The sequence below is a fragment of the Haemorhous mexicanus genome, chromosome 3 (genome assembly GCF_027477595.1).
Source record: "Haemorhous mexicanus isolate bHaeMex1 chromosome 3, bHaeMex1.pri, whole genome shotgun sequence".
NCBI classification, from domain to species: domain Eukaryota; kingdom Metazoa; phylum Chordata; class Aves; order Passeriformes; family Fringillidae; genus Haemorhous; species Haemorhous mexicanus.
This window is the reverse complement of record NC_082343.1, coordinates 48063272-48088711: the sequence shown is the minus strand read 5'-3', so window position 1 is coordinate 48088711 and position 25440 is coordinate 48063272. Positions and strand designations below refer to the sequence as shown.

Below are 25440 nucleotides of genomic sequence, written 5' to 3'. Positions count from 1 at the left end.
AAAACTAGAAAAAAAATTAAGTCAAAGGATGAAAATACAGTCATATCCCAGTAATACCTTCTTACAAAGATGATGTTCATTAGACTTCATTAATTCTATTGCCTGAGTAAAAGCTGGTACATATTTCATTTTTAGATTAAAACTATTTTTGTTTTAATTTGACAGATAATGGACTTTGAAGATAAATGCAGGAGTAAGAAGAAAATGGTGCTTGTTTTTGGGATAATCACTATTCTATGTGACTAAGTTTCTACTTGCCTAAAAATAAATTGTTGTAAGAGTAAAAATGTTCTATTGGGAGCAAATTACTTGGAAGACACAAATGCTGGTAATAAAGTAAAAACCTCTGTTTTACAGAACGTGCCTCAGTCAGGGTCAAAGGAAGCTCATTAAACCTTCCCAGTACGAAAAACGTGGCAAAAACCCAGGCACGTACATTGACTTTAGATAAAGGTAAAAATAAATGGATAAGAAGCTGAATAAAAAGATAATGTCAGGTTCTTTACATAGCCCTGAACTCTATGATCCTCAAAACGCCCGTCCATTGGAGTAGCATTACTATGCTACTCTATTTGAACATCTGAAAAGGCTTGATTTATTCAGTCCTTTGAGTCACTTAATTCTTTCCCTTTGTCTAGTTCCAGCTTTTTAGAGGATATCTGTTTCTGAGTTTCTGCCTCATTTCCAATACTTTTTGAGTAAGAAGGAGAGGGAGTCCTACCTGTACATGTTGTGTGAAAAAAAAGTCCTGGATTTTGCTATTAGTCATGTTTCTGCACCATTTAAATCTCAAAAGCACAGAGGAAAATAAGACTTGAAAAAGTCATTGAGAAAAACCAGAACAATTTTTTTCTTGCCCATTCTACCATCTTCTGCAGTCCAGGGAACACAGGGAAGGATATGCTCTGCACAGGGTTAACTGACTAAGCAGAGATGACTTTCAACAGGATTACATGTAGGGTTATAGGGCAGTAAAACAAATGACAACTCACTGTAGGTAATGTTGACATAGCATAAATGAGGAGGACAAACAGTTAAACTGTTCCTGGACATGACATTTCACCATGCCAGTTCTTGAAAGATATAAAAGAATAATTTAACAACAGATCCTTGAAATAAGATTAGCCAACATGAATCAAGATGTATTTTTTAAAAAAAAAGCTCAGAATTATTGTACAGATGGTATACATTACGAAGGTAAGAAAATATGAAGTACCTATATGTTCTTGCTGAAATAATTTACAGCATATAAAATATAAGCAGTTATAAATTAAAACATCACACAACTTGATAAAAAACTCTTAACCCATCATGGGAACTTTGTTTGTGAGTATAAAAGACAGTATTTTTTGTTTTCATTGCATTTGAGAGGGATTTTTTTGTTTTCTATTCTATACAGAGAAGGACGATAGAATAGACACCTCATATAATGGAAATTTACAGATGTAAATGTAGATATTCAAAAAATGCCAATGGACTTGCACTATAATGAAAGCGTATCCATATAAAAAAGGTGTTTAACAACTACTTTCAGATTACTTGCAAGCTTATAAATGCTATTTAAAATATGAAAAACCCTCATGCCCTCATGACAGAAAGATAGTCTGGATGGCAAGCTGATAGTCCATAAATTACACTTTAAAAGGGAAAAGATTACCCCATCTCTACTTTCATGCCCTTCAAAAATACAATTCATTTGAATATCCTAATTCCTATGTACTGAAGCTATGGGTCCAAAACCTAATCCTCTTTATGTTTTGTCTTTAGCTCCTTTTCAGTTAATATACTCAGCCACCTCATTTCTCCTCCTTTAAATCTGATAATGCCATAAATGTGCATGGTTTTTAGAACTGTTTGAAGAAAGAAATATGCAATTCTGTGATGCTGAAGTCCTGTTGAAGCAAAAGAAACAAAATAATCCAAATAAAAAAAATTCAGATTTGCTTTTAGTATTAATAATTACAAAGCAATCATCAATGAACCAAGATTTCCACATTCAAACTTTTCTCCTTTATTCTTTTCATTTCAGAGGCAATTTTTACTAAATATCATTGTACATACAGTCAGTGAATACACTTACCGTGATCAAGTTTTGGATACATCTGGAATTTCCCCTTCACCTTGCTCAGATTCCACTATTTAGTCTTTAAAGCATCTCTTTTGAGGGGAAAAAAAAAAAATCACATATATGTCCTAGTAATGAATGATTCCAGTCTTATTTATTCAGACTCATATCTGGAAGCTTCAAGCTGTCTGAGTCCAGTGCACTAAACATGATGTCAAGAAGAGTTCTTGTTTCCACACATCCTTACACAGCACTTTCCACTGGTTCTTAAAAGTGCAGAGCATCTGCACATGGGCGAGGCAAACTGCCTGCAGGCTCTGATGGTACCTAATCAATATACATTTTACCACTTATAGATGCTAGCACTTAGAATCACAGAGTCAGGTCTGTAGTTTAACTCACTCTCTTCCCAGACAGCTCTCAGTATGCACAGAGGATGGCTTTTTGTTACAACTTTTCATTCTCTGGTACCACAGCTTTACATTTCAACTATGTAATAAATTAAATATCAAATATTCACTTCACTGCTTGAGCTGGAGATTCTTTCCGGCTCATCTTTAAAAAGGGAAATGAATGTTGGAAGCTACTCAAAGAAAGGCCCCTAGGAAATGCCATGTGCTGGTGGACTCAAAAGTAGGGCCATGAGTCAGACCTGCAGCAAACATCAGAAGTCATTCTGGTGGGCCTGGACCTTTCAGAAAAGGGGTCACATATTTTTCATAAGAGACCACTTTTGCTCCCCGGGCCACAGACCGAATTACAGATTAGTGTATCCCTCACTGCAGGAATATAATATGCAACCTTGAATGCACGTTATATTGCTCCTGGAGATATGCAGGTAGTACAACCATCTGCTCCATGTCGTTTCAGTTTTTAATCAGCTGTTTTTCTGCTTTCAGTTGAAAGAACAAAAACAGCCATTGTGAGAAAGGCTTAAAAGATGTATAGGAGATGGAGTTGAAATAGCAATAGGTATATGCACCTTTACCCCAAATGGCTGCAAAAGCATGAATTAGCAATGTAAGGATCAAGGGGGAAAAAAATCTTACCAGAAGTGTTTAGAAAATTCTCAAGGGAAAAACCCAAAGCAAAGTCAGGTAGGAAAGGTGAGGCAATAGAGCAGCACAATGCTCCAGTATCGGGCAGCAGTAGAGGGAGGAATTTAGCAGTACCTCTAAACTTACATGAGAATGCATTGGTACTAATGTGCCTGATGGTTCCTGTATTGAGCCATGATGTAATAGGGCTCTCTTTTGCAGAACTATTTTTTTTCTTTTAATAATAAACTTGAAATTTTTTTACTAGAACTATAAACATTCAGAGTTATCCTGAAAAGGGAAGAACAGAAGCGTTGGCGTGTTCTCAGGAAAGTATAAATGAGCCAGGAGTAAACACAGAGCAGTGGTTATGAGGTTCCTACTCATCAAGTAATTCTTGATGACATTCTTTCAGTGGGAAGAAGTTGAAGAATTAGGAGAGGAAAAAGTGTAACTGCATTTAAGATGTAATGAGATAAACTCATAGAGAAATTCCATTTTATGTTACTTGGCATAAGAAAGGACCAGACTCCACATCTCAGACGTGTTTTCCAGGCTAAGAGCATCAAAGAGCTCATCCAAATTTGTAGATAATTTCTTGGCATTTAGTCTGTTTCAAGTGGAAGGAATTAATTTTTTTTTTCCATTCAGGAGGTTAATCATTCTAGTATAGTAAGCATACAGCCTCTAAAATGTAAAAAAAGTCAACTGCATGTTCTCCACTGCATACGAAGAGTTAATTGTAGAAGCAAGGTTTTAGTTTGAGAAACTAGAGCCAGACTACCTCAAAATGCTCTTATCAGCAGGAGACTGCTTTATTTTAAGCAGCTTTTTAAATAAAGAAATCAATACTTTTAAGAATGAGGAAAGTGGTTTACTTTTTGAGGACAGGTTCAGTAACAAAGCTCTGTCTTGCCACTGAGAGAACCAGAGCAGTGATTAACCACGGCCCTTGACTTGTGCTGCCTTTGGCTGCACTAGTGAGCACAGATGCTTTCCAAGGTTGAAAAACTGCAAGTCCTTCATAATATTGTAATGTATAGCTGAAGCAGCACTTTATCCTCATGAACTAAATTTGTTACATAAGCATTTTACTTGAGCCAAAGGGTTTTTTTCTTTTCAGAGAACCAATGTGCCTCAACAATGAAGCTAAAAACACTTCAATTGTCAAAAATCACGAAACATTTATTTCCCATTAAATGTCTTCAGCCTCCTCACCCAAAGAGCAAAACATGTTTGATCCCATCAAACTTCACTCAGGATTCAACACTATATCCCAGGAGAGGGAAAGAAAGCCAATAGCTCTGGAGTCAGAGCTCTCACTGGGAAAGGAAATCAGGAAACTAAATTTCAGATTTCCATATCTATTCTCATTCTGTTACAGTGTTGTCTTTGTCTTCCTATCCCTCAGTAACTTCTATATTTTTCAGAGCTAAATAGGCTCAACTGGTGAACTTAAACTTTCCTTGGAAGAAGGAAGAGTGGCTCACCTTCAAGAAAACAGGTCAAGACCTAGCTTCTCTACACATCCAGCTAGAACACCCACTTGGAAGGCCACATCCCAAGACCCCCAGGTTATCAGCTACTACTGACAGGACCCGAGGGTTTGCCTTCTCATTGACTCCTCAGAAAATGTAAACTGAGACAGAAGCTTCCCCATCAGGAATTTTTTCATTTATACTGACACAGTTCTTCCGAGAGTTTGGACTCTGAAAAATTTGAATTATGCAAAGCAAACTGCTTCCTTAGAAAATTTCTCTATGCAATTTGACAATGTAATTTTTACTATTGTAAAAAATCTCTTTGAAAGACATATGCAATCTATATGCAAATTCAACCCACAATTTGTTTGCAATTCCAAGTGAGAAAAGACCTCGTTTTATGACTGACATTCTGAAGAAAGAGAACTAACCTACAGAAAGTCATAAAATATAAATATCTCTTGAGGTGACAGGCTGACCACTCCCTTCATCATTTGCACAATGATACTAAAAAATTTAAACAGGTGGTGTAAGCTTAACATTCAGTATATGCCTCTTGAGGCACTTCTTCAGAACAACAAGCAAGTTATCAATGTTCATTGCAAAAAAAAAAACCCAAACCTGAAAACCTAGCAACGTTCTACACATAAAACATCTAAGTTGAAATTGCATATAGTAGCATCACCACAAGGAAGCAGAACTAAGAAAGAGAAAGAAGAAAAGAGTAAAGGGAGTAGAAGACCTCAGGGCCTGAGCTAACAACAGTAAAACATTTTTTTAAAGAATGGAAGCAGGGAAATAGCATGAGAAGAGTACTTTGGCCCAATGATCAACCAACTGTTTGCATTGTACTACACTCAAGAACATTCAGAATTGCTCACCACAAAAGACAAAGTGTCACTAAGTGTGACTGGGCAGTGGAAGAGGAGACATGGGGGCTTGGATTTGGCCAAAATGAACTGCTGTGGTAGCCTACACTAGAAACAAAGATTAAGGCAGAAGATTAACCATCTGTTTTCTCTGCTCTGGTCCACAATTTTCACTTGTTCACTTTTAAAGTCTTTTTGGCTATTGACTCCAATGTACTATGATAAAATCGAGTACTCCAGTGTACTGCTCTGATAAATACTGCTCTGATATGGGACTGCATTCAGTCTTGCATATTATATGCCCAAGCATTGAAAGTATGCTTGAAAAAATGCTGCATGCATACTTGCCACCTATGTGCTGCAGTTTAGAATTAAAGTTCTCCTAGCTGATGTCAGTACTTGGGAAAGTTCTTTGGAAACTGATCACTGGTATCTTGTGTCTCTGTCTTCTGAGAAAGGAGTCTATTTACAGTCTGTTTTCCTACTAATTTTCAGACTGATATCAGCAGTGCAAATAAGTTAAAATTAAGTCAAGCCATCATGTCACTAATTTCTCTTCCTTCCGACTTGCAAAGTCTCACCATCTGCTCCTACTCAGCAGAAAGAAAGCAGCGTCTTTATTTCCTTAGAAAGCATTTGCATCACCACAGGTGGCCAGGGGATAATAGGAAAACTGCCATTTTTTTCAGGATTTTCCATTCATGCTGTCTGTCTCTCTGCTTCCTTGGGGAAGCATTATTTCAGAAACAGATGACAGCCTAGTCAGGCATCATAACTGCAAATGGCACAAGGGGAAGCGCCTTCCCAAACTGTCAAACATGACTGTATAAAATCACATCATAATACAGCAAAAAAAGATACCATCCAGAAGACTTTATTTAGCCCTTTCACTATAGAATGTGCTGAAACTGTTAATAAATCAAGAGGGCATTAGCAGCTGTACTCAACTGAGTAAGAGCATTAAATAGAAGCACTGAAAAGAGATGCAGAGATACAGCTGAGTCAAAATCAAATGACAAAGAAAGATGAAAGAAGATGGTATTTTTTTAGTGCCACTTGAAAAGCAGTCATTACTGGACCCTTCAGTGTGAAATAGAGATTATGTTCTTCAAATGAGGAATTCAGTATGAATATTAAGGTATGCTCAGTTTTCTTCTCAAAAGCACTTACAAAAGTGTAAAAGAAAGCCCCATCACAAAACAATTTTTCATTCAGAATTTAGGTGTTTTAAACCTAATGCTCAGAAACAACACAAAGTTACTTGAAAAGCTTTTCAGAAAAAAAGTAGGAAATTGCTATGAAAGAAAAAACTGCCCATAGCTTAAGACTATACAAAGTGATCTGGAAAATCTGAAACAGGAAGTCATAATTAGGGACTACACATCCACAGTGTGTGTTAATTGCAACTACTGGGTAAAATTCAAGCAGCAAGTACTGTCAGTATTTCTTAGAACTGAGATGTTAAAGAAAGGTGCCTCATATTGATAGGAAAATGCCAGCTTCTTCCTTGTTATCAACAGTTTAAATGCTAATGAAAATATTTATAATTTATACAAATTACTGATGACTCTCTGAAGATAGTTGTCTTATACCTTTGGTAATTATTAAGTGAGGAGCTAAGCAGATGAGATCTCTACTTATTAATGACTGTGATCCTCCAACAGGAAGGAAAAACATTCTTGCCAAAGATGCACCCTGTAGACATGTCAATTTCAGGATTATTTTACTCTACTAAGATAATATAATGAGGTACCATGCTAAAAAGCTTAAGGCTACATCTGCAATACATGTAGGAACATAGGTAGCACTCACAGTGACAAGTGACAAGGGGCAAAGGCCTCAAGCTGCACCAGGAGTGGTTTAGATTGGGTGTACAGTAAGATTCCTTCATTGAAAGGGCAGGCAGGCATTGAACAGGCTGCCCAGGAAAGTGGTGGAATTACCATACCTGGAAGTGTTCAAAAGGAATGTTGATGTAGCACTTGGGAATATGATTTAATGGTGACCATGGTGGTGCTGGGGAAAAGTTGGTCCTGATGATCTTAGAGGTCTTTGCCAACCTTAACAATTCCATGATTCTATGGTTTATGAATGGAAGACTTTTTCACAAGGCATTAATGTCTTGCATATAATTCACTCAGAAGGTATTTTGTTTTAATTTGAATCTTTAGAAACCCTCTTGAATAACAACTACTGAAAAGGGAGAAATTTAAAAGGCAATAGGTATTCAAAAGGCAAGCAATTTTTTCAGAGAACCCGCTTTCTGTAGGCTTTTAATAATCTGTTTTTCTAAGCTGCCCATTTACTTGCTCAACTTCATTTTTTAGTTAAACTCTGTTTTCATTTTATAAAATACTAGCAGAAGCATGAAAGACTAAAGATAGCCTGATGAGTAAGTTGCCATGACATAATGAAACAATAATTAGCAGCCTCCCTTGCAAACGGGAAACTAGCAGTAAGGGCAACAAATGTCTAGACAGAGAACCTGCCACTGAACATTCACTAACTCTTTAAGATGCTCTTTACATTGTAAGAGTAGGTAGGAAGAGCTATAACAAAAGCTTCCACCGCTTCTTATCAACCAAATTTTAAAAACACCAACCACTGTCTATTTATGTTACTTTCAAAGCTTTGTTCAGCTTGTATTTTTCAGACTCATCTTTTATTCTGGGCAACTGCCATCAGCTGTTTCAAAAGAAATAATTGATAAAACAGGCCATGATTGAGCATGCAAGTTTTCTCATAAGTTCTTAAAACAGTTCTAAAATTTCTGTCTTTCGGGCTAATTAGACAAAAGTTCAGAGATAATTCCTGAACATGTCATCTCCAAACATCATTAAAAGAGCTGAGTAATATAAAAGCCTTTGGAGACTGGACACTAACCTCAGCATAAATGTGGTGACAGCTGTTGATTCTCTGAGGATTTGTCCTCTAATTTGGCATTTGTTGATCCTTCATGTTTGCCATATATGAAAAAAGGCCTAAGCATCACATTCACATACCATAGTGTACACCAGAGACAAAAGTGCCAAGAATTTAAATTAAACTGAGCCATTCTAAAACTAGCCCAAGGAACTAAGAGCTGTGAAAGATGTCTTTACTTTTAATGCACTGCTAAATTGCAGCCAGACAAAAGGGAAGAGAAAGAAATAGGATCCAAAAAGAAATCAAAAAGAGGGTTTGTACTATTTTTAATAGCCTACACTGAAGCCTGGAATATCTTGGGACTAAAAAAGCAAACCAGATCTCTTGCATTACTGAGAAAACAGACACAAGATTTGGATAAGCATTTCTAAGACAGGGAGAAGTAGAGGTGACCAGCAGGCATGAATAACAAAGAAAATGAGAATATAATCAAAATGTGCAATTGCAAACATTTCAAGATATTTCAGCATTAGCCATGTTAAATTAAATTCACCAGAGGCTGTCCAGAAAAGGGCATCAGAGGGAGAGAATAGGACTTTTAAATAATCTGTTTATATTAATCTCAGGCCATGAGCAATAGATCATAGAGTGAACAAAACTTACTGAATTGTTTTCATAAACTCTAACCTAACATCTTCAAAAAATCAGGCTGCGGGACCACACTTAAGCTAGAAGGGAATAATGGATTTTATTCAATTTTTAAAAAGTAGTACTTTAAAGTTCAGAAGCACAAGGGGTAAGTCACAAAAGGGAAAAAGGATTCAAAGATGGGTTTCAGTGGAAAACATGTTGGAAATTCTAAAAAAAAAAAAAATTCTCAGAGAGTCACTTAAGAGACTTTACAAGCCCCAGACTAAGATGAAAATCAGGATAGCCAAAGAAGTAACAGGAGGGAACAGGCAAGCACCATGGTTTCATGAAGAAGGGAGGAAGGCCAACAAGGTGTCAGGGACCAGGACAGGGCTACAGGAGCTTTGCTGATGGAAGTTTCAGCTAAGTGAAAAGGATATTAGCCAAACTGGAGGCAATCCAAAACTGAACTAGGGGCCTGATGAACTCAAAGATGAACTAAGAATATGGGTCTGGCTCTGCTCCTAATTTTGGAGTAAGGTCAAAGAAGATGAACCTCTTAATTCTACATAGGTGAAATTTAGGTATTAAGGCTAGTCCTTAATTAAGTCCTGATTCCCATGTCTTTAAAATAAACTGTTAGGTCAACGTTATAATTGTGCTATAATGATTTTAAAAAATGCAAACAAACAAACAAAAAAATGTGAATAGGAAAAAAACCCCAAAGTACACACATGGAGAGAGATGCAAGAGAGGACATGACTAACCAACCTTACACGTCCTTTTTTAAGTAATATTCAGCATCACCATAATTTTTTCCAAGCTAATTTTAAAATGTTTCTTTCCCTAACAGAACTGTAAAATACTTTACTCTAAGAAGCAAGGAGATGCACAATTTTCATGTTTTTAGCCTTTACAATTTATACTGCAAATTCTAGATATTTTTATTTTTATTTTTCGGAGAATGTGTAATGAATAAACTGATAGGTATTCCTGTACTGCTCTTGGTCATCAAGGCTGGAGTAGAAACATATTCCAAAACTCAGCATCAGCAGCTCTCAGCTCTGCACCACATGGAATTAAATTATGGAGATCTGGTGCTCAGGACAGCTGTATGCTCCTTTGAAGTACGATGAACTACTGGTTACATAACAGGGCTGTATGCCACTTCTGATATTGCTTTACCAGGAGTGTGGTCTATTTAGGGGATTTATACAGAAAAATAGTCACAGAAACTGTGACATTTGTGGCTTACTGATAGACTGAGTCACATTAAGATCACTGCTAATCCAGCTACATCTTAAATTCCTGACCTTGGCAGATGGTTGATGCAGCACTCAGCTTCTACTATGTCCCTCCTTTTGGATGTGTTAAGCAAAAGATGACTAAAGTATCTATTACTTAGAAAAAGCATGGTATATCAGTTTAAAAAAAGAGTCTTTTCTGTTTATTTGCAAACTTTGAATTTGAGAAAAAAAAATCTATTTAGAATGCAAGAGAAACTTTTTAAAAGTATGGCATTCAATAATCTATAGGAAATTGCTGAATATATGGTAACAGCAGGAGAGTGGAAAACACTACCAACTCTTTTAAGAAAACAACCTGAAAAATAAGAAACTTCTCTTTTCCAGTAACTTTTATGAGTATATTTAACCACAAGCACTTTCAAATGCTGTGTGATTTTAGGTTGCCTGAGTAACCTTAGTTTTATGGTTAAATTGCATTTTCCAATTAATTTCAAAAACCAGTTAAAAAAAATGTTTCAAATATTGCATCTTAAAGTAACACCAAAGCCAAAACATAAACATATAATATTGTTAGAGAACTTTGTAGATAAACTGGTTTATTTAGGAATGCTTGTATAAGAATTCAGTGGGGAAAAAATTATTCTTCCAGTTATCCCTTTTCCAGTTGCGTTAAAGTATTCTTCAGGAAAGATGTGAAGAGTTAAGAAGTAATCATGTTCTCATATCAATGCCAATCCTTTTTTGAGTGTTTGTAACAAAACTTCATCTTAATGTGTTGAGATGATTTTAACTATATCAGCAAGACATTAAGTAGGTTAGTTAATATTTGTATACTATTTTGAAGTTAATTAGAGAGAAAAAGCCTAATTATCTTTAGCCACATAAAACGGTATGAAGTGCCATAGGCCTCAACAAGATGATGCTAATTTTGAATTAATTATCCAAAAGAAAGGAAAAGTATGTAAGGTTATGTCTAGACCCAGGTTTGTAACAGTAGGCAAACACCTGGTCAGACAGCCCACAGGTACAGATAACACTATAGCTGGAAGGCCAGCATATTTGCATTGAGCCCTGCACTATTTTGTATCAAAAGTATTTTCAGGGAAAAAAACCCAAAAAAACAAGCTAGCATAGAGATCTAGTTTGCGTTCTGTGGAATTTTGTGACATGCTGCTTTCTGGTTTTCCTTTGATTTATATTTTTTGGTGAAGCAGCTATTGATGGAAATCTTGGTAGTCATACAGAGTGCTTTGATTCAAACAAGACAACAATGAAAACTGGAAATGAAGAACTGATTAAGATATGACTTAAAAAGTTATGAAATCAAGTTCTAGGAGAACATGCTTAGTGGATACGAAGGTGTACATACCTTAGCAGAGAAAAATAGCTGGTCACTCTCCCAAGGGCAACTTTCATTAAAACGACAAACCAAATTCTTTCAGAAGGGATAAAGTAATAGAAAACCATGTCCTGATTCACAAAAGAGACAAAAGACAACTTTTTCAGTACTTACATCAAACGTGGGTGTGCTTTGCTTGGCACTCTGGTTACATGGCTCTCTGAAGCAGTCAGTGAATGGAAGCAAAAGACCCATTGCAATAATGCGAGAACAGAGTTTTTCTGCTTCTTCTTGTGGTGCATTTTCCTGCTGGCTGAAGAGCTTTTCCAGCAGAGTTCGTCCTGCCAAGGTGATGAGACAGCAATAGGAATTTGTAGCTACACACAGGACTTGGGTATTTAGGCGTTAAAATGTGTATTGAAAACTTGAATTATTAGAAGTAAAAAATATTAAATAACAAAAATATTCTTAAGAAATGTATCTGATATTAAGCATTTAATATAAAATATTTCTACATAATGATTGTAAGTGCTCTGGAACCTGATTAATTAGGATCAAGAAAATTTTCAAGAATATATGTATATATATTATACATGCCAGCTGCACTGTGAAGCAGAAACAAAAAACTATGATTTGTTATTGTAACATCAATTTCCTATAAAATTTTTCTGAGGGGAAAAATCAGGACATTAGCAAGAGATGAAACAATTTCTTCCAAAGATGTCACACCAACTTAATACAGAGTTAAGGCTGTCATCTCCTGGAATGAGCCTTTGTGTTTTGAATCGTAAAATTGGTATAGTCTTCTAGAAATTTTGCTGTGTTTCTTTGGAGAACTCTCAATAAAAGAATAGTAACAAAAAACCCTTATAACTATTCTGTGTAAAAAGAGCAAGAAGATACTTATTCCTCTTACAGAGCCAGATTTCATGATCAAAGTGTTTTCTTTTGTTATCCAACCAGAAAATGAAAGGAAAGCATATGTTAGAGAATATATAGGAGGAGAAAATCTTAGTGGTTTGAAATATGACAATGCTTTGTGAGTTTAGTCAGAAATAGACTATAAAAATAGTTACATAACAAGGTTAGAGTAAAATCTACATTGTAAGAATATTAAGTTGCTTAAGCTCTAAAATGTCAGATGTAAAAAGATGCCAAAGTTCAGATTCACATGATATGGATAAATAGATCTACTGAAAGAGAAAAGATAAATGGACAAATAAAGTTAATTTCATGTTTGAGTATAAACTAGCTGGGAATATAGCTTGTACCTAAATAAGGTTCTACATCCTTTTTTTCTACCCACTCATTCAAAGCCAAAGGTATTTAAAAAAACCAAACAAAAACTAATACCGTGTTAAGAAAGCATTTTAGTATAATTGAGCATAATAAAAAAAAATTTGATAATTATAATTCTACTGGTATTTACATGCAAGATTTCTGATTGAACAATAACTTTATTCAAAATGTAAAGTTTCCCAGGCTTTCTGAACATACTATAAAGGTTTTTCTTTTAAACATCTGGAAGCAATTTTAAAAGGATTCTGTAAGTCACATTTGGCTAGAAGTCTCTGTAAATTTCAATTCCTTGTGGCAATACACTCTAAAATAAACAATGCATTAAAATGTTGGAAGCTGTTCCTAAGATTTTCTTCTCTACATCTAAAGATCTGATAATTATCTGATTATTAGTCCAAGTTTGCTAGACCTTTATTAGACAAAATACAATACATTCAAGGGAATAAAACAAGAGATAAGCTATGAGATAAACTTTTTCAAGACATAAATTTTGTTACGTTTGCCAGTTAGTTCGCCTCTGTTCCTTGGCTACACCACCTCAAATGCAATAAAATTTCTTATTCAACATATCCCTCTATCAGAGTTCAGCTGCTAATTCTTTAAAATGATTTATTAGTTCAAGACATCTTCTAGCTGACCACAGAAGATCACTTTGCTCACACACAAAGAGACAGAATTATACAAGAAAATGACACATTTCTGCATGCTATGTGATACACTGAAATGTTTTCCATGACTACCAAATGTCAGACTTGATAGATTATCTCTAATTTTTTCCCCCTGGGCATGTCAACATTTAAATAATCTTGTCATGTTTAGAGAGTCTTCTCCTGCATATTCAGAACCAGAATAGCCCCTTCCTTTTGCTTTGACCTAATTAGCAGGAAAAATCTGTAACTTACAAAACAGGATATGTAGCTTTCCCCCCATTAATTCACTCAGTCATTTGCTAATTTTTATAGCATTTAACTGTCTTGCTCAAGTTCAAATACATTGTTCAGAATCTTAATTGCTATTCAATTGGGGTTTAATTTTCTTATTAATTTTTAACTATTTTGTAAAAAAACTTTATTATTCAAAAAACAGAAAAGAAGTATACCTGTAAAAAAAAATCATTAACAAATTTAATTAATTCAGACTATGGTAAGAAAATTATATCATTTTGCCCACCTGAGCATTATATAGTCTTGGAATAAAAAAAATAGTAAAAATTATTTAATTTTATTAGCAACTACTTCTTAACCTAGAAGAATCAAAAATTTGATTTCAGCTGATTTCAGTCTAAATTTCAGTCAACTACAAGATTTTGAACTAAAATTTTACATTGTTAGTTTATAAATAAAAGGCAGCAGCAACAGCTTTTGACCTCAGACACCTTAAATCATTTATGAGGTATTTACATGAAGTAATACCTTCTGGAGGTGAAGATGTTTGCAAATAATTTGGAATAAGGAAATTATGAATAATTTTATAATTATTAGATGATCGGCTGATTTCTGCTATCAATTTAAAGAGAATAGAAAAAATTTCTCCTGACTGCCTTTACCTACCATGAAAACAGTAAAAATTAAAACCAAGTTCTCTGAGATCTCTTTTTTTCTCTAAGAGGTTAAATTACCACTATTCATGTTTAAAACATTTCTTCCTAGAAATCCCAGGTCATGAAGTTCTTGAACCCAATTCTTACCTTTCCCCTAACTATTTTGGCAAGGCGTGGGAAGCATGCTAAATTTAGAATTAGAAAGAACTTCAGCTTTAGATCAAATAAGTATTCTGAGGACCCTGCCAAAAATCTTCAGCAAGTAACATGACTATAAACACAGAAGATATTTTTTAGGAGTTTAGAATAACTTATTAGACCCCAGTGAGGGATAAAAAGACTTTCATTTTTCTTCTGTTGCGAAGGATTACACAATTAATCCACTAAGAAATTGAGAACGTGAGTTTGGAAGTATTGGGTATTGTGGACTTCTGCGTATATTTTGTTATAATTTTGTTACTGTGACTCCGCTTCCAAGCTCCTTGTTCTTCACCTCTATATGACCTGCCTCTATTCACATGTTCCAGTATGGTTTCCATTCAGACTGTCTCCCTGTATGAAAAATGTGGGCAAAAGAGTGTTCAGAATTGTCTACAGAGAAATACAAGCAAATCCTGACTCAATGAATTCACCTTAGAGATCTTTGATATGCACAGAAGACAAGCCTTTTAAAGAGCTACAAGATGAGCGAGAAAATCCTTAAGAAGCAGCAATATCATAAAAATGTTGTCAGCTTTGAATTTGCTTAATTATCAAGGGGAGGAAGAGACATAAATGGAAATGAAAAATAGGAAGAAAACTGGAGTAGTTGGACTCATAGTCATACTGAAAATATACCCACTGAGGCACTGTGCTGCAGCAGAGCTTGCAATACTGCTTCCTTGAGGATCTTGCTGTTACAGCCTCACATTTATCTTTAAAGATGTTCTTCTATCCTCCTTACGCTGCATTTGCAAAAGCCCGGGAGCACAGCTGGCAGTGAGCACCAGCTGAGACTAATGAACAAAATGAGTTATATTCCAAAAGCTCCCCCTTCTGCCAGTCTCAGTGATTGTCTCTCCAAAAAACCAGAGCACTACACCACACTCTCACCACTAACACAGCAGTTGCATCAGTATATCTTAACCTCCACACACGCTGGAGACAAGACTTTCTATTTTTATTCTTCCTAATGCAGAGTGAATGGCTTCAGTATAACCCCAGTTCTGAGCACCCTATTCAGTCACCTCAAGAGTTAGCATGACATGCACACACTGCTCACATCTTCAAAAGCTGAAATCTGCTTGCTTCTTTTTCCCCAGCTTACTCCCTCTTTTGTCCATTTTAGTAAGAAATGCTCACACAGCAAAGTGATTTCATAAGCTTTGAAGCCAAAAGTGCCATAGGCCTTGCTCTACTTTTGGGAAACAGTACAGGAAATAAAGGAAAAGGAAGAAGAAATAGACAAAAAGGTGAATTTCCATTTACAATATTTTCTTTTAGTCTTGCAAAATGTGAAAAGACAATTGTAGTCTTCTTACTGTTTCTCATTTAGAAAGAATTTCAATTATGAAAACAGTTTTATAAAAAAAAGAATAACAACAAACAAAAAACCCAAGCTAAAAAGACAGAGGAAATAGGAGGGGAAAAAAAAAGTTGCATTCAAAAGTTAGAAAAATAATTGGAATCGAGGAATGATTTAGACTAGTATGGAACAGCAGATAGCTGAAGTACAGTGTTTCCTATCTCCTTTTCTATGTATGCTGGCAGCAAGGTGGCAGCTAACTCAGGCCTCTGTCACCTGAACAGTGCAGCAGCAACCATGCTCCAGAATGCCAGAAGTGGACAAACACATCAGAGAGACAAAAATACTGCAAAGATATTAATATTTTTAGCTGAGATAGCAATTGCAACTACGTGTAATTTCTTAAATAATTTTCAGTACACATTCACCCATTCATTGTATTCACTCAAACTATACAGCAAAAGCTTAATGAATAATTTTTCAGGGCAAATCAGTTACATTCCATTTTCACCTTTTTGCTGTTCAGTGTACTTTACCAGGTCTCAAATATTTCATGCATAATAATATTTTACATATAAAATTATTACCTCAATGAAAAAAGTATTAAAACTCTTAAATGTTTTTATTTCATTTCACAACCTTTTTTCACATTTCCAGTTTTTTTAGCTAACCTATACCACTCAGTCTAAATATAATGTGCAACCCATGACTGCTGAGAAAGAAGAGGTTTTCCAAGATGCACATGAAACCTGGGAATGTGCAGAATGAAAACAGAAATTGGTATTCTTGCCAACTTTTCTTCAAATGATAAGTCCAAGTACTGCATAAGTCCATATTAAATATGCATTTGCAGTATAAAAGAAGCAATTCACTTTTGTTTGCCTGAAGACTGACCTGGGAGATTACACCCAAAATTCCAGGATTAGAAACTTCATTTATTGTTCTTTTTCACTCCAGAGTTTCTAATCCTCTTCTGATTTAGATTGGTAAACTGTTGTAGATTTCTCATCCTGTGAGGTTGCTTTAGCTGTTTTGTTTTCTGAGTTTTTTATTTTTTAATTTTTTTAAGGGATTGAATTTTTATTGACAGATACTTTTCTAAAATCATGTGACATATTTCTGACAGCCTGGTTACATAAAACATGGGAAATCTAGTAAGCAACAGGCCTCCACACAATATTGTTTCATAACAAAAAGGGAAAAATGAAGCCTTCTGCTTTGAATAAACACAAAATAAAATACATTTTAAGTCTAGAATTTCTAGGCAACATAAACCTTAAATACAATAAAATTGGTCAAGGTCTAGGGTTAGGGCACACATTGCTACAATACTGTCAAATATATTTCCTTTTGTTCTTATTATCCATGTAGTAGTTGATCTCTGCTTTCACTGATTGTATAAAAGTCTATGTTTCTAAGGGGGGAAAAACCCCCACAGATGTTATACATTGATATCTTTATATATTTCTACTGTATATTATCATATTAAATATAAAATATTATTCCTTCATATTTATATATTATACTTTAGTATTTCGAACATTAATAAAGTTAGGGATATGTGGGAATACCAAAGATTTTCCTTCCTTCTCTGATGTTCTGCCTCCAGATTTCCTGGCTCTGTTCACATGGATGGTATGAACTAAACCCACACACCATCTTAAATTCAGAAGTCAAAGTAGAAAGACTGTCTAAGCCTGAGAATTAAGAAAAAAACATATCAACATTATCTCCCTCATTCCCACAGTTTTCTATGGCTGCCTACACACAGTTTCAAAGTCAGAAATATCAGAATAATTTACTGATTTAGTAGATTCATAGACTATGCAAACAAGTAGAATAAAATATCAATTAGTTTCACATTTCTCAGTCCTGTGCTTGATTGTCACAGTAAACACTATGCTTTACTTTTGCCAAGTTGTCTGAATTTCTTGGCATCTCAATTTTGCTCCTTTTACACTGTCCTATCTCTCATAGCATCTTTGTTTAGTAGTAAAAATTTTCCATGTAACTCTTCACTACCTCTAAGGATAAGACCAGAGCACATCAGCCCCTGTGCAACTCAAGCAAGTATTAGTTTTTTCCTTAATTTTTAGCCTTACATTTATCTCTAAAAATTTAAACAGATTCTGGGTTGCACAAGACAGCTTTAATAAGTTCATAAACTGAGATTTCAACTCAGCTAAGAACGAGCAACATATTACACAGAAAAAGAAAGAGCATCACGTAATACTAACAGCTTCAAGAGCTTGAGACATCCCTAAGGAACAAGTGTGCACGCTTCCTTTTGGAAACAAAGGCATTTGCTGCCCCAGAAGAACATCCTGCTCCCAGGTGCACACAGGGCAAAAGCAGCACCTCAGCAAAATGACCCTGAAATTCTTCCAGAAATTCCCTGATGGAAAAAACAGAGATCTGACAAAGCTTGAAAAAAGGATTCTCCAAAATTGAAGGTGAAAAAGAGAGATCACTGAATTAAGGAAGTAAAAATTCATCCTAGAAAGGATGTTACAGTTTTCAAAAAACCCACATCTCCTACTTGATCTATAGTTCTCCTTGACTGATCCAAGCAGCTGTATTTTAAAACAACCTAGAATATTAAACTATTCTTTTATCCCTACCCTTTGTTATATGTCATTTGTGCTGACTATGATATATGACAACACCACTGATTTCAGCATATAACCCAGTGGTCTGTTTTAAGATTACTTAAACAGAGACCATATTTCCACAAATCATGCTAGAAAGCATGAAAGTATAATTAATACAGACTTTCATTCTGATGAATGAAATCCTAAGGTCAGTTCCTAATTTTGAAATTTGTGTCATAATATATAAAGACAGAAGTAGAATGAAAATTTTACTTGGTAGTGAAAATATCAAGTCCTACAAGTGCTACGGTCAGGACAATGGTCAGGACACAGGTCTACCCTTGTGTTAATTATGTAATAAACTTTCCACAGCCTGACTGAGCCCATCAATCACAACACTGGGGGGAGCAGGCCAAAATGACTCAGTTCCTCTGGTGGCAGTGAAGTTACATGACAGAGTCCCTTACTTAAAACCACCAGGACTTCTCTTCTTTGGATAAATGATTTGCAATGTTACCATTATGTATGGAAATGCAGATGAATGCTTCACCACTCTTGTGCTGTCTAGAAAGCAGCTGTAAAGAAAATATTATCAATGTAATCTTATTGATCTTTGCTAAAACCATGCTGCATTTTGTTGGTTTTCTTTACCCTTTTGTCATATACTCAGCAGTTAATTATATCTTATCATTTCCTCCTTCAAGACTTGTTCCAAAGACTTGCTTGCTGCTGCAGTCAAAAACAAGATAAAATTGGCTTGATTATTTGCAATAACAATATCTTACTTTTTATAAAAAGCAGGTATCATAGCTTTGCCATCACCGGAGCTTCAAAATATATTAAAATATTTGTGGTAGACTGTCACAGTGCTTTCAGCATTCTTCCAGATTAGCAAGTCTGTGAAGCACTCTGTCTCCCTAACTTGAACATAAGCTCTTTGAAATTTTGCTTCCATGGTGACTAAGATTTTACACCTTTCCCCCACAGTGAATTTTTTTACATATGACATATGCATAACAGGATAAGCCGAGACAGATTACTAAACTATTCTTTTATCCCTTCCTTTTGCTATCTATCATTTATGCATGTTATTTAGTGACATATATACATGACATATATAGGAAAAAGTAAGAACACCTTTTTCAGAAGTTTTCATACAGTAACATTCAGAAGCTGAAGATTTTAAAATTGTTGTTAAATACCAGAAAACTCCCCAGTTATGATATAACAGTGGCACAGAGTACCAAATGTCTTTCTAAAAATATCAACGACATGTCCCCCCACCCCAGCGTTAAATGACATGTCTCCCTCCACATGATTTCTCTTCAGGCTCTAATGCAGTATCATTGCAGCTTACAGAGGCACATTTATAAAGCTTCCCTAATTATACCAATTTTTTATGAAGGACAACCTATATGTGTCTGTCTACCAAATATTTCAGGCACCATATGCATCTTTGGCAAATTTCATATTGCATTTTCCAGGTACTTAGCTTCCTCTCAGCAAGTATTTAATTCTGTCTCTTTACCCTTTTAGTTTCTGTGGTGATTTGTGATGTGAAGGCAGTAGTGTGTGCCAGGTTCTCACAGACTGCTGGAAAGCCACAATGCTTTCTGTCTAGCTCTTTTAAAGTAAGAAGCTCGTCTGATGTCTTTTTGGGCATCTGTTACTAACAGCATCTTTTGTCAGTCCAACCTGATGAACACTATTTCTTACAACCCAATTTTGTAAAACTTTATTCCCAATGGTTTGACATTTTATTCCACATTCAATACAGTCTGGCCCATCTCTACCTTAGAAGTAAATTCTCAAGCTCAAGCTTGTGTGTTCAAGCAGCCAAAAGTCACAAGACACAACTGAACTCAACCAAACTAGGTGGTCTTTAAAGTGGGACACAAATAACACATTTCCTTCAACCTACTCATTAGCTCCCAGGCATGCCTAGCTTTCTTTCCCCTCCATGACCTGTGTTCCCAAGGCATGTTAATCTCTAACTCTAATAACTGATTTTTAGTATTTATCAAGATGTACAAAAACTTTTCTTTGTATCCATGAACAAACAACAGTTAGATGAAGAAAGGGCAAAAGCAGAAAGTTAGAACTACATTCCACAAAAAAGAAAAACTAGACATGCACACCTATATATTTGTGCAGACCTGTTCTTCTAGACTTCTTTTGAAGGAAACCTAGAAACAAAACTCCCTTGCCATAACAGGGGCTTTGTTTTCCTTCACTGGTGTAATCAAATATTTCCCTTAACCATTTCTCTGCATAAACTATTTCTTGAGTCTTTGCATGACAAAATAGCACTTGGATACACAAACTCTTTCATAAAGGCAATTTTTCTTTCTTTATAAAAACTCCCTTTCCTTCCATGACTTTTAAGATGTGTTAATGTAGACAGTTATTGCGATACTACGGCATAGATTTCTTTTTTACAGTGATTTTTTTCCTTATCACTGCAAGGAAGAAGAAAGGATAGGTGTCTCTTTTCCTGGGTACATAATATCTCTGTATCTTGAAGGGACATCTGAGACAGATCTTCTCAGCATCAAATGAACTCTAGAATGAAAGGTGCCTTCTGTAATTAGTTCCACAGTAAAGCTATGCGTTTTTTGTGTTTTCTCCTGATTCAAATTCACACCAGGTTCAGAGCTCTGGCATTGCTGATAACTTTTATATAGATCCTGAGACCAAAAAATTCATACTTATACTGAAAAATAAGAATGTCTCAATAAATCTCATTTGTGACTAGGCTTTCCTGTCACTACTTAGCTGTATACATCAAGACGTCAAAAAGATGAAATTGTCAATATTTATCCACTTCTTCCATATTTCTGTCTTTACATTTAGCTTTATACATGTTAGGGTTTACTTTTGCAACTTGTGATGTTTACACACACACTCTCATAACCACTGCTTCTTACTGTTGCAAAATTGCTAACTTACTTAATGGTTCTACTGCTGGGCAACTACAGGTGAAAGAAGTCATGGTCAGTATTTATCTGAGGACAAAACAAGGTTTAGCTTGTTTAGAAAACATAACTCACTTCCTGGTCAGAAAGCCTAGCTATTTCCATCAGCATGAAGAAAAAATTCTGGACAGCAGCAACATGGAAATAAAAGGATGAACAGTCTTCTTTTCACTCAAGATAAAAAAGCCCACCTTGTTGTCCCTAATTTTCTTTACATGAACTGCAGTTTAGGAACGCCGGAAGCTGCTGTTGCTTAGAGCAGATTGTAGCTCCTGAATCCACTTTTCTCCCTTTTCTAAAGCATTTAATGAAATGCAACTGGCCTTCTATTATCATATCAAGAGGCAGGAATGAAGTGACACAATGTAAAGTCCTAACGTCTGTCCATCACCTTTCTGTCACAGCTTCTTTTTGCTTTTGCCCTGTTCCCTCTGTACCAGCTCACCCCATTCCTGAAAAAGATCAACTGCCTGCACAAAAGTAAGTTTCTGGAAACTTGCAGTCCAGCTAAGTGCTACAGAATGATGTTTTTAAATGCATCTAAAAAAAACCAGAGCTGCAGTCACCCACACCTACACATATATGGTTCATCACCGCTACTCCTTATGTAAGCTGAAATTTTGGCAGAGGTAGGTTCTTAAGGAATACACTTGGCCATATCCTGAGCTTGATTAAAACACTAAGCAAACAAAATATCTTGGGTAATTAGTATTTTGGTAGTTTTTCATCACCAGTATTCACATTAAAACTTAATCCTTCATATACAGTCAGCTTAAAATGTCTCTAGAGTCGCTTTTGAAATCCAAGGTTTTTTTTTTTTTTTTCCTTAGAACAGCATAGGGGAGAAAAAAAGGCCTGTTTCATGAAATTGGGAGGGTTTTTTTTTTTTTTTTTGTGTTTTTTTTTTTCCTGCAAATAAGTCCTACACGCAGTTGTTTTTTGCCTTTTTGGTGTTTTGTTTTTTTTTTAAATGGACCAATCATGCCCCAAGCTATTAAAAAGACATGCATATTAAAAAAAGTAATAAAGCACATTTAGATCTAAGAAATATAATCAAACTTAACCTCCACATAAGTATTCCCACTGGAATACTCCACTGCTCATTTCCCAGAAACAAAGTCACTGAAGCACACAACATCCTTGAATGGTCAGTTCTAGACAGATGCCTTGTGTGACGGATATTCCAGTGGTGCTGTGCCTGAGAATCAAGTAGAGATGCACACACTTCAGCTATAAATTGTCCCTTTTCCTTTCCCCCTTTGCACCCCAAAAAAGACCATCAGAGAACCAAGACCCCGCAGTCCTACTCCAGACACATCAGGCTGCCAGTCATGCCTCAGAATGTGGTTGCCCAACAGATAGAGCCACACAATCTCATGACCAAAACCTGCTACTCCCAATGAAGTTCCAGATAAAGATCAAAGTATTAATCATGAGATCCCATCAAAACAAGCCTGTGGCAGCACTGAATTCCAGTGGAATTACTCATGTTGCTCCAAATCCCATATTACAGTGCTGGCACAGTAACATTAAAGTAACTTATCAGCACTCAGCCGTCTTTCAACAACATATTTGCAGCTCACTTTCAGACACATTTTAGAACAGCTGAAGTGCATTGTTGGAGTCATCCCCTTGCCCCAAGTTTTGCGTGTACTAGGCAAAAAAGAGGAGGATCTTTTCCTTCAGAACCTTGCTAGCAACACTCAGTGTAGCATGTGATCACATACCACAGGGAGAGCTGCTGCTGGGCAGCTCCCTTAGTTAGAGGAGGCTACACCCCATCTGATAAAAGAATCATCTGTATTACTGCTAACAAACATCAGCAGTGAAACAGCAAACCATAAGTGATCTTAAATAACAGCTGCATGATAAACAGTCTACTCAGGATGCCAACAGATACAAATCCATATTGTGTGCAGCATCACATGAATCAGAGAGCTTTTTTTTAAGCCATAAAAAGGCATTCAAAAAGTTATACTTTGTGTCTCAGAAACAAACTTTCATCCAACTTTTTCAAGTTTTCACATACTTATCTACACCAAACCTATGTATATGCCTGCAGACACTGCACTGCACTTGCAAGTGGGAAGACAACATAAGCACAGCACAAAAGTGAAATAAAGTGGCAGAAATCAGCAGACAAGAGTATGCAAGCACAGCACTGGCTTCAGGTTTTGTTTTATGGTAACCAGGGCTTTTTGTTTGCCTCCTCTTCACAGATAGAACAGAAAAATATATAAATCTCTGAAGAATAAATTTAAAGATAAATTATCTGTTTGAAAGAGCTTCATGCAGCAAGTGTGTTACAACCAGCCAACAGTGATTAGGAAGGTCATGGGTTTGTCTGGGTCAAGTTTAATTACCATCAGGGGCAGCTGATGGAACTCATTCAATTTATGTAAAAGACACCCTTATTAGCTCCTCTGCAATCACTGCACCTCAAATTAATGCAAGAATGAAATCCTTTTTATTAAATCTGTCTATTGGCTCTCTCATTTCAGTTATGTTAATGTTTGGAAACATCAATTTCATCTTACCACCCAGATACTCACTTCACTTTAGTGCAAATTATTCACTGCCACATACCAAAGTGAGAGAACCAGCTCTTGTTGAGCTCTTGTTCTCCTGGGACCCCCACATAAAAACCATGGCTCCACTGTGCATTGGGTAATCTAGAACTTGTAATTACTGTCACTACAAATTCAAATACAGCTGTCCAAATAAAATGTGAAACAGATCCAATGCCTGAATTAAAAAATGCCCTTAAACTTGTCCATACCATTTTCCTAAGAAATGCATAGAATTCTAAATACTGTACTTTCCTTCTTCTATAAAGCAAAATTAAAATACGCAAAGTCTCTGCCATACAAGTACTTGGCTTCCATCTACATTTGACATTAAAGCAGTCTTGAAGAGTTCATATGGCCCTCTGTGAAAACCAAATGGCACACAGCCAAGCCACAACATGGTGCAAAAGTAGGCCAATCATCTGCGTAGGACCTGCTGTCATTGAAATCGATGATAAAGTGCTGTGGAATATTTTACTTGATTCCAGTTGGAAACGCAGAGCAGCGCTGCAGTCATTGCCCAGCAAAATGGGATTTCATGCTGTAGGCAAGAAGCTGTTTTGGATTGGCTTTGCTTTGTTTTTGTTTTTAGGCTAGAAATATCCCTCTATAAAGAATCATATTTCTAAAAGCCTGATGCTAATTCCCAAGTCAATGTATCTCATGCATGTAAGTAAAATACAACAGTTTTCACAAGTAGCATCAAATTTCAAGGAAATTTTTTCTGCAATCGTTGTTGTGGGGAATTGTTTATTTAAAGAGGCTTTTCTGCTCTTACAGCAATAGCAGTTTATGGAAATACTGATGTGAAGTCTAATTTCCCTTTTTATGTACTCTAGTTGATATTTTTAAATTCTCAATGAATTTTAGCTTGTAAATACGTTTTTTTTAAATGATGAATGGTCAAACAGAGATGAGTCATTTCCAGTTCTCTCACTTTAAGCGTTTCTGCATGAACTGAAAGATATAATTGTCCTCTGCTCGTAAAGACAGCTGGTATGTACATGCAAATGAGGGTCACTGTAATTTCCATAAGAGATAGAACTCCTGTTGCATTGGACACTGGTCCCTTCACAATAACAGTCTAAAGCATTGGTGGGAAAAAACCCAAACCAAAACAAACATTATTTTTAAGTAAATCAACACCTTATGAGAAAATGTGAAAAGGTCTATTTCCCAGAAAACAGGTATCTAAAAAAAGTACCATGTTCTTGAAGTTTGCCATATACAACTAATTCCATCATAGCACCACCATAATGTCTAATTATGGATGTAGCAATTAAAAATTTTCTGAGTTGTTAATAAGCTGTCAAATGTTGATAGCTAAAAAAATCAGTGTGCTTTTTGTGTGCTATTCAAGTGTTTCCAAACTGGAAAAGTTCAGGTAGCATGTCCAAAATTAAGTCTAAGAAACAGGTGAAAGGGATTTAA

The 25440-nt window shown here is 35.7% G+C and overlaps 1 protein-coding gene across 1 annotated transcript in view; it reads right to left on the bottom strand.

Annotated features, from left to right (window-relative positions):
• The window catches only part of FMN2 (formin 2), a 155026-nt gene that overhangs the window by 126288 nt on the left and 3298 nt on the right, over positions 1-25440 (bottom strand). The window contains exon 2 of the mRNA XM_059841678.1: positions 11708-11874. Coding sequence (XP_059697661.1) covers positions 11708-11874 — 167 coding nt within the window. The remainder of the gene's footprint in view (positions 1-11707; positions 11875-25440) is intronic.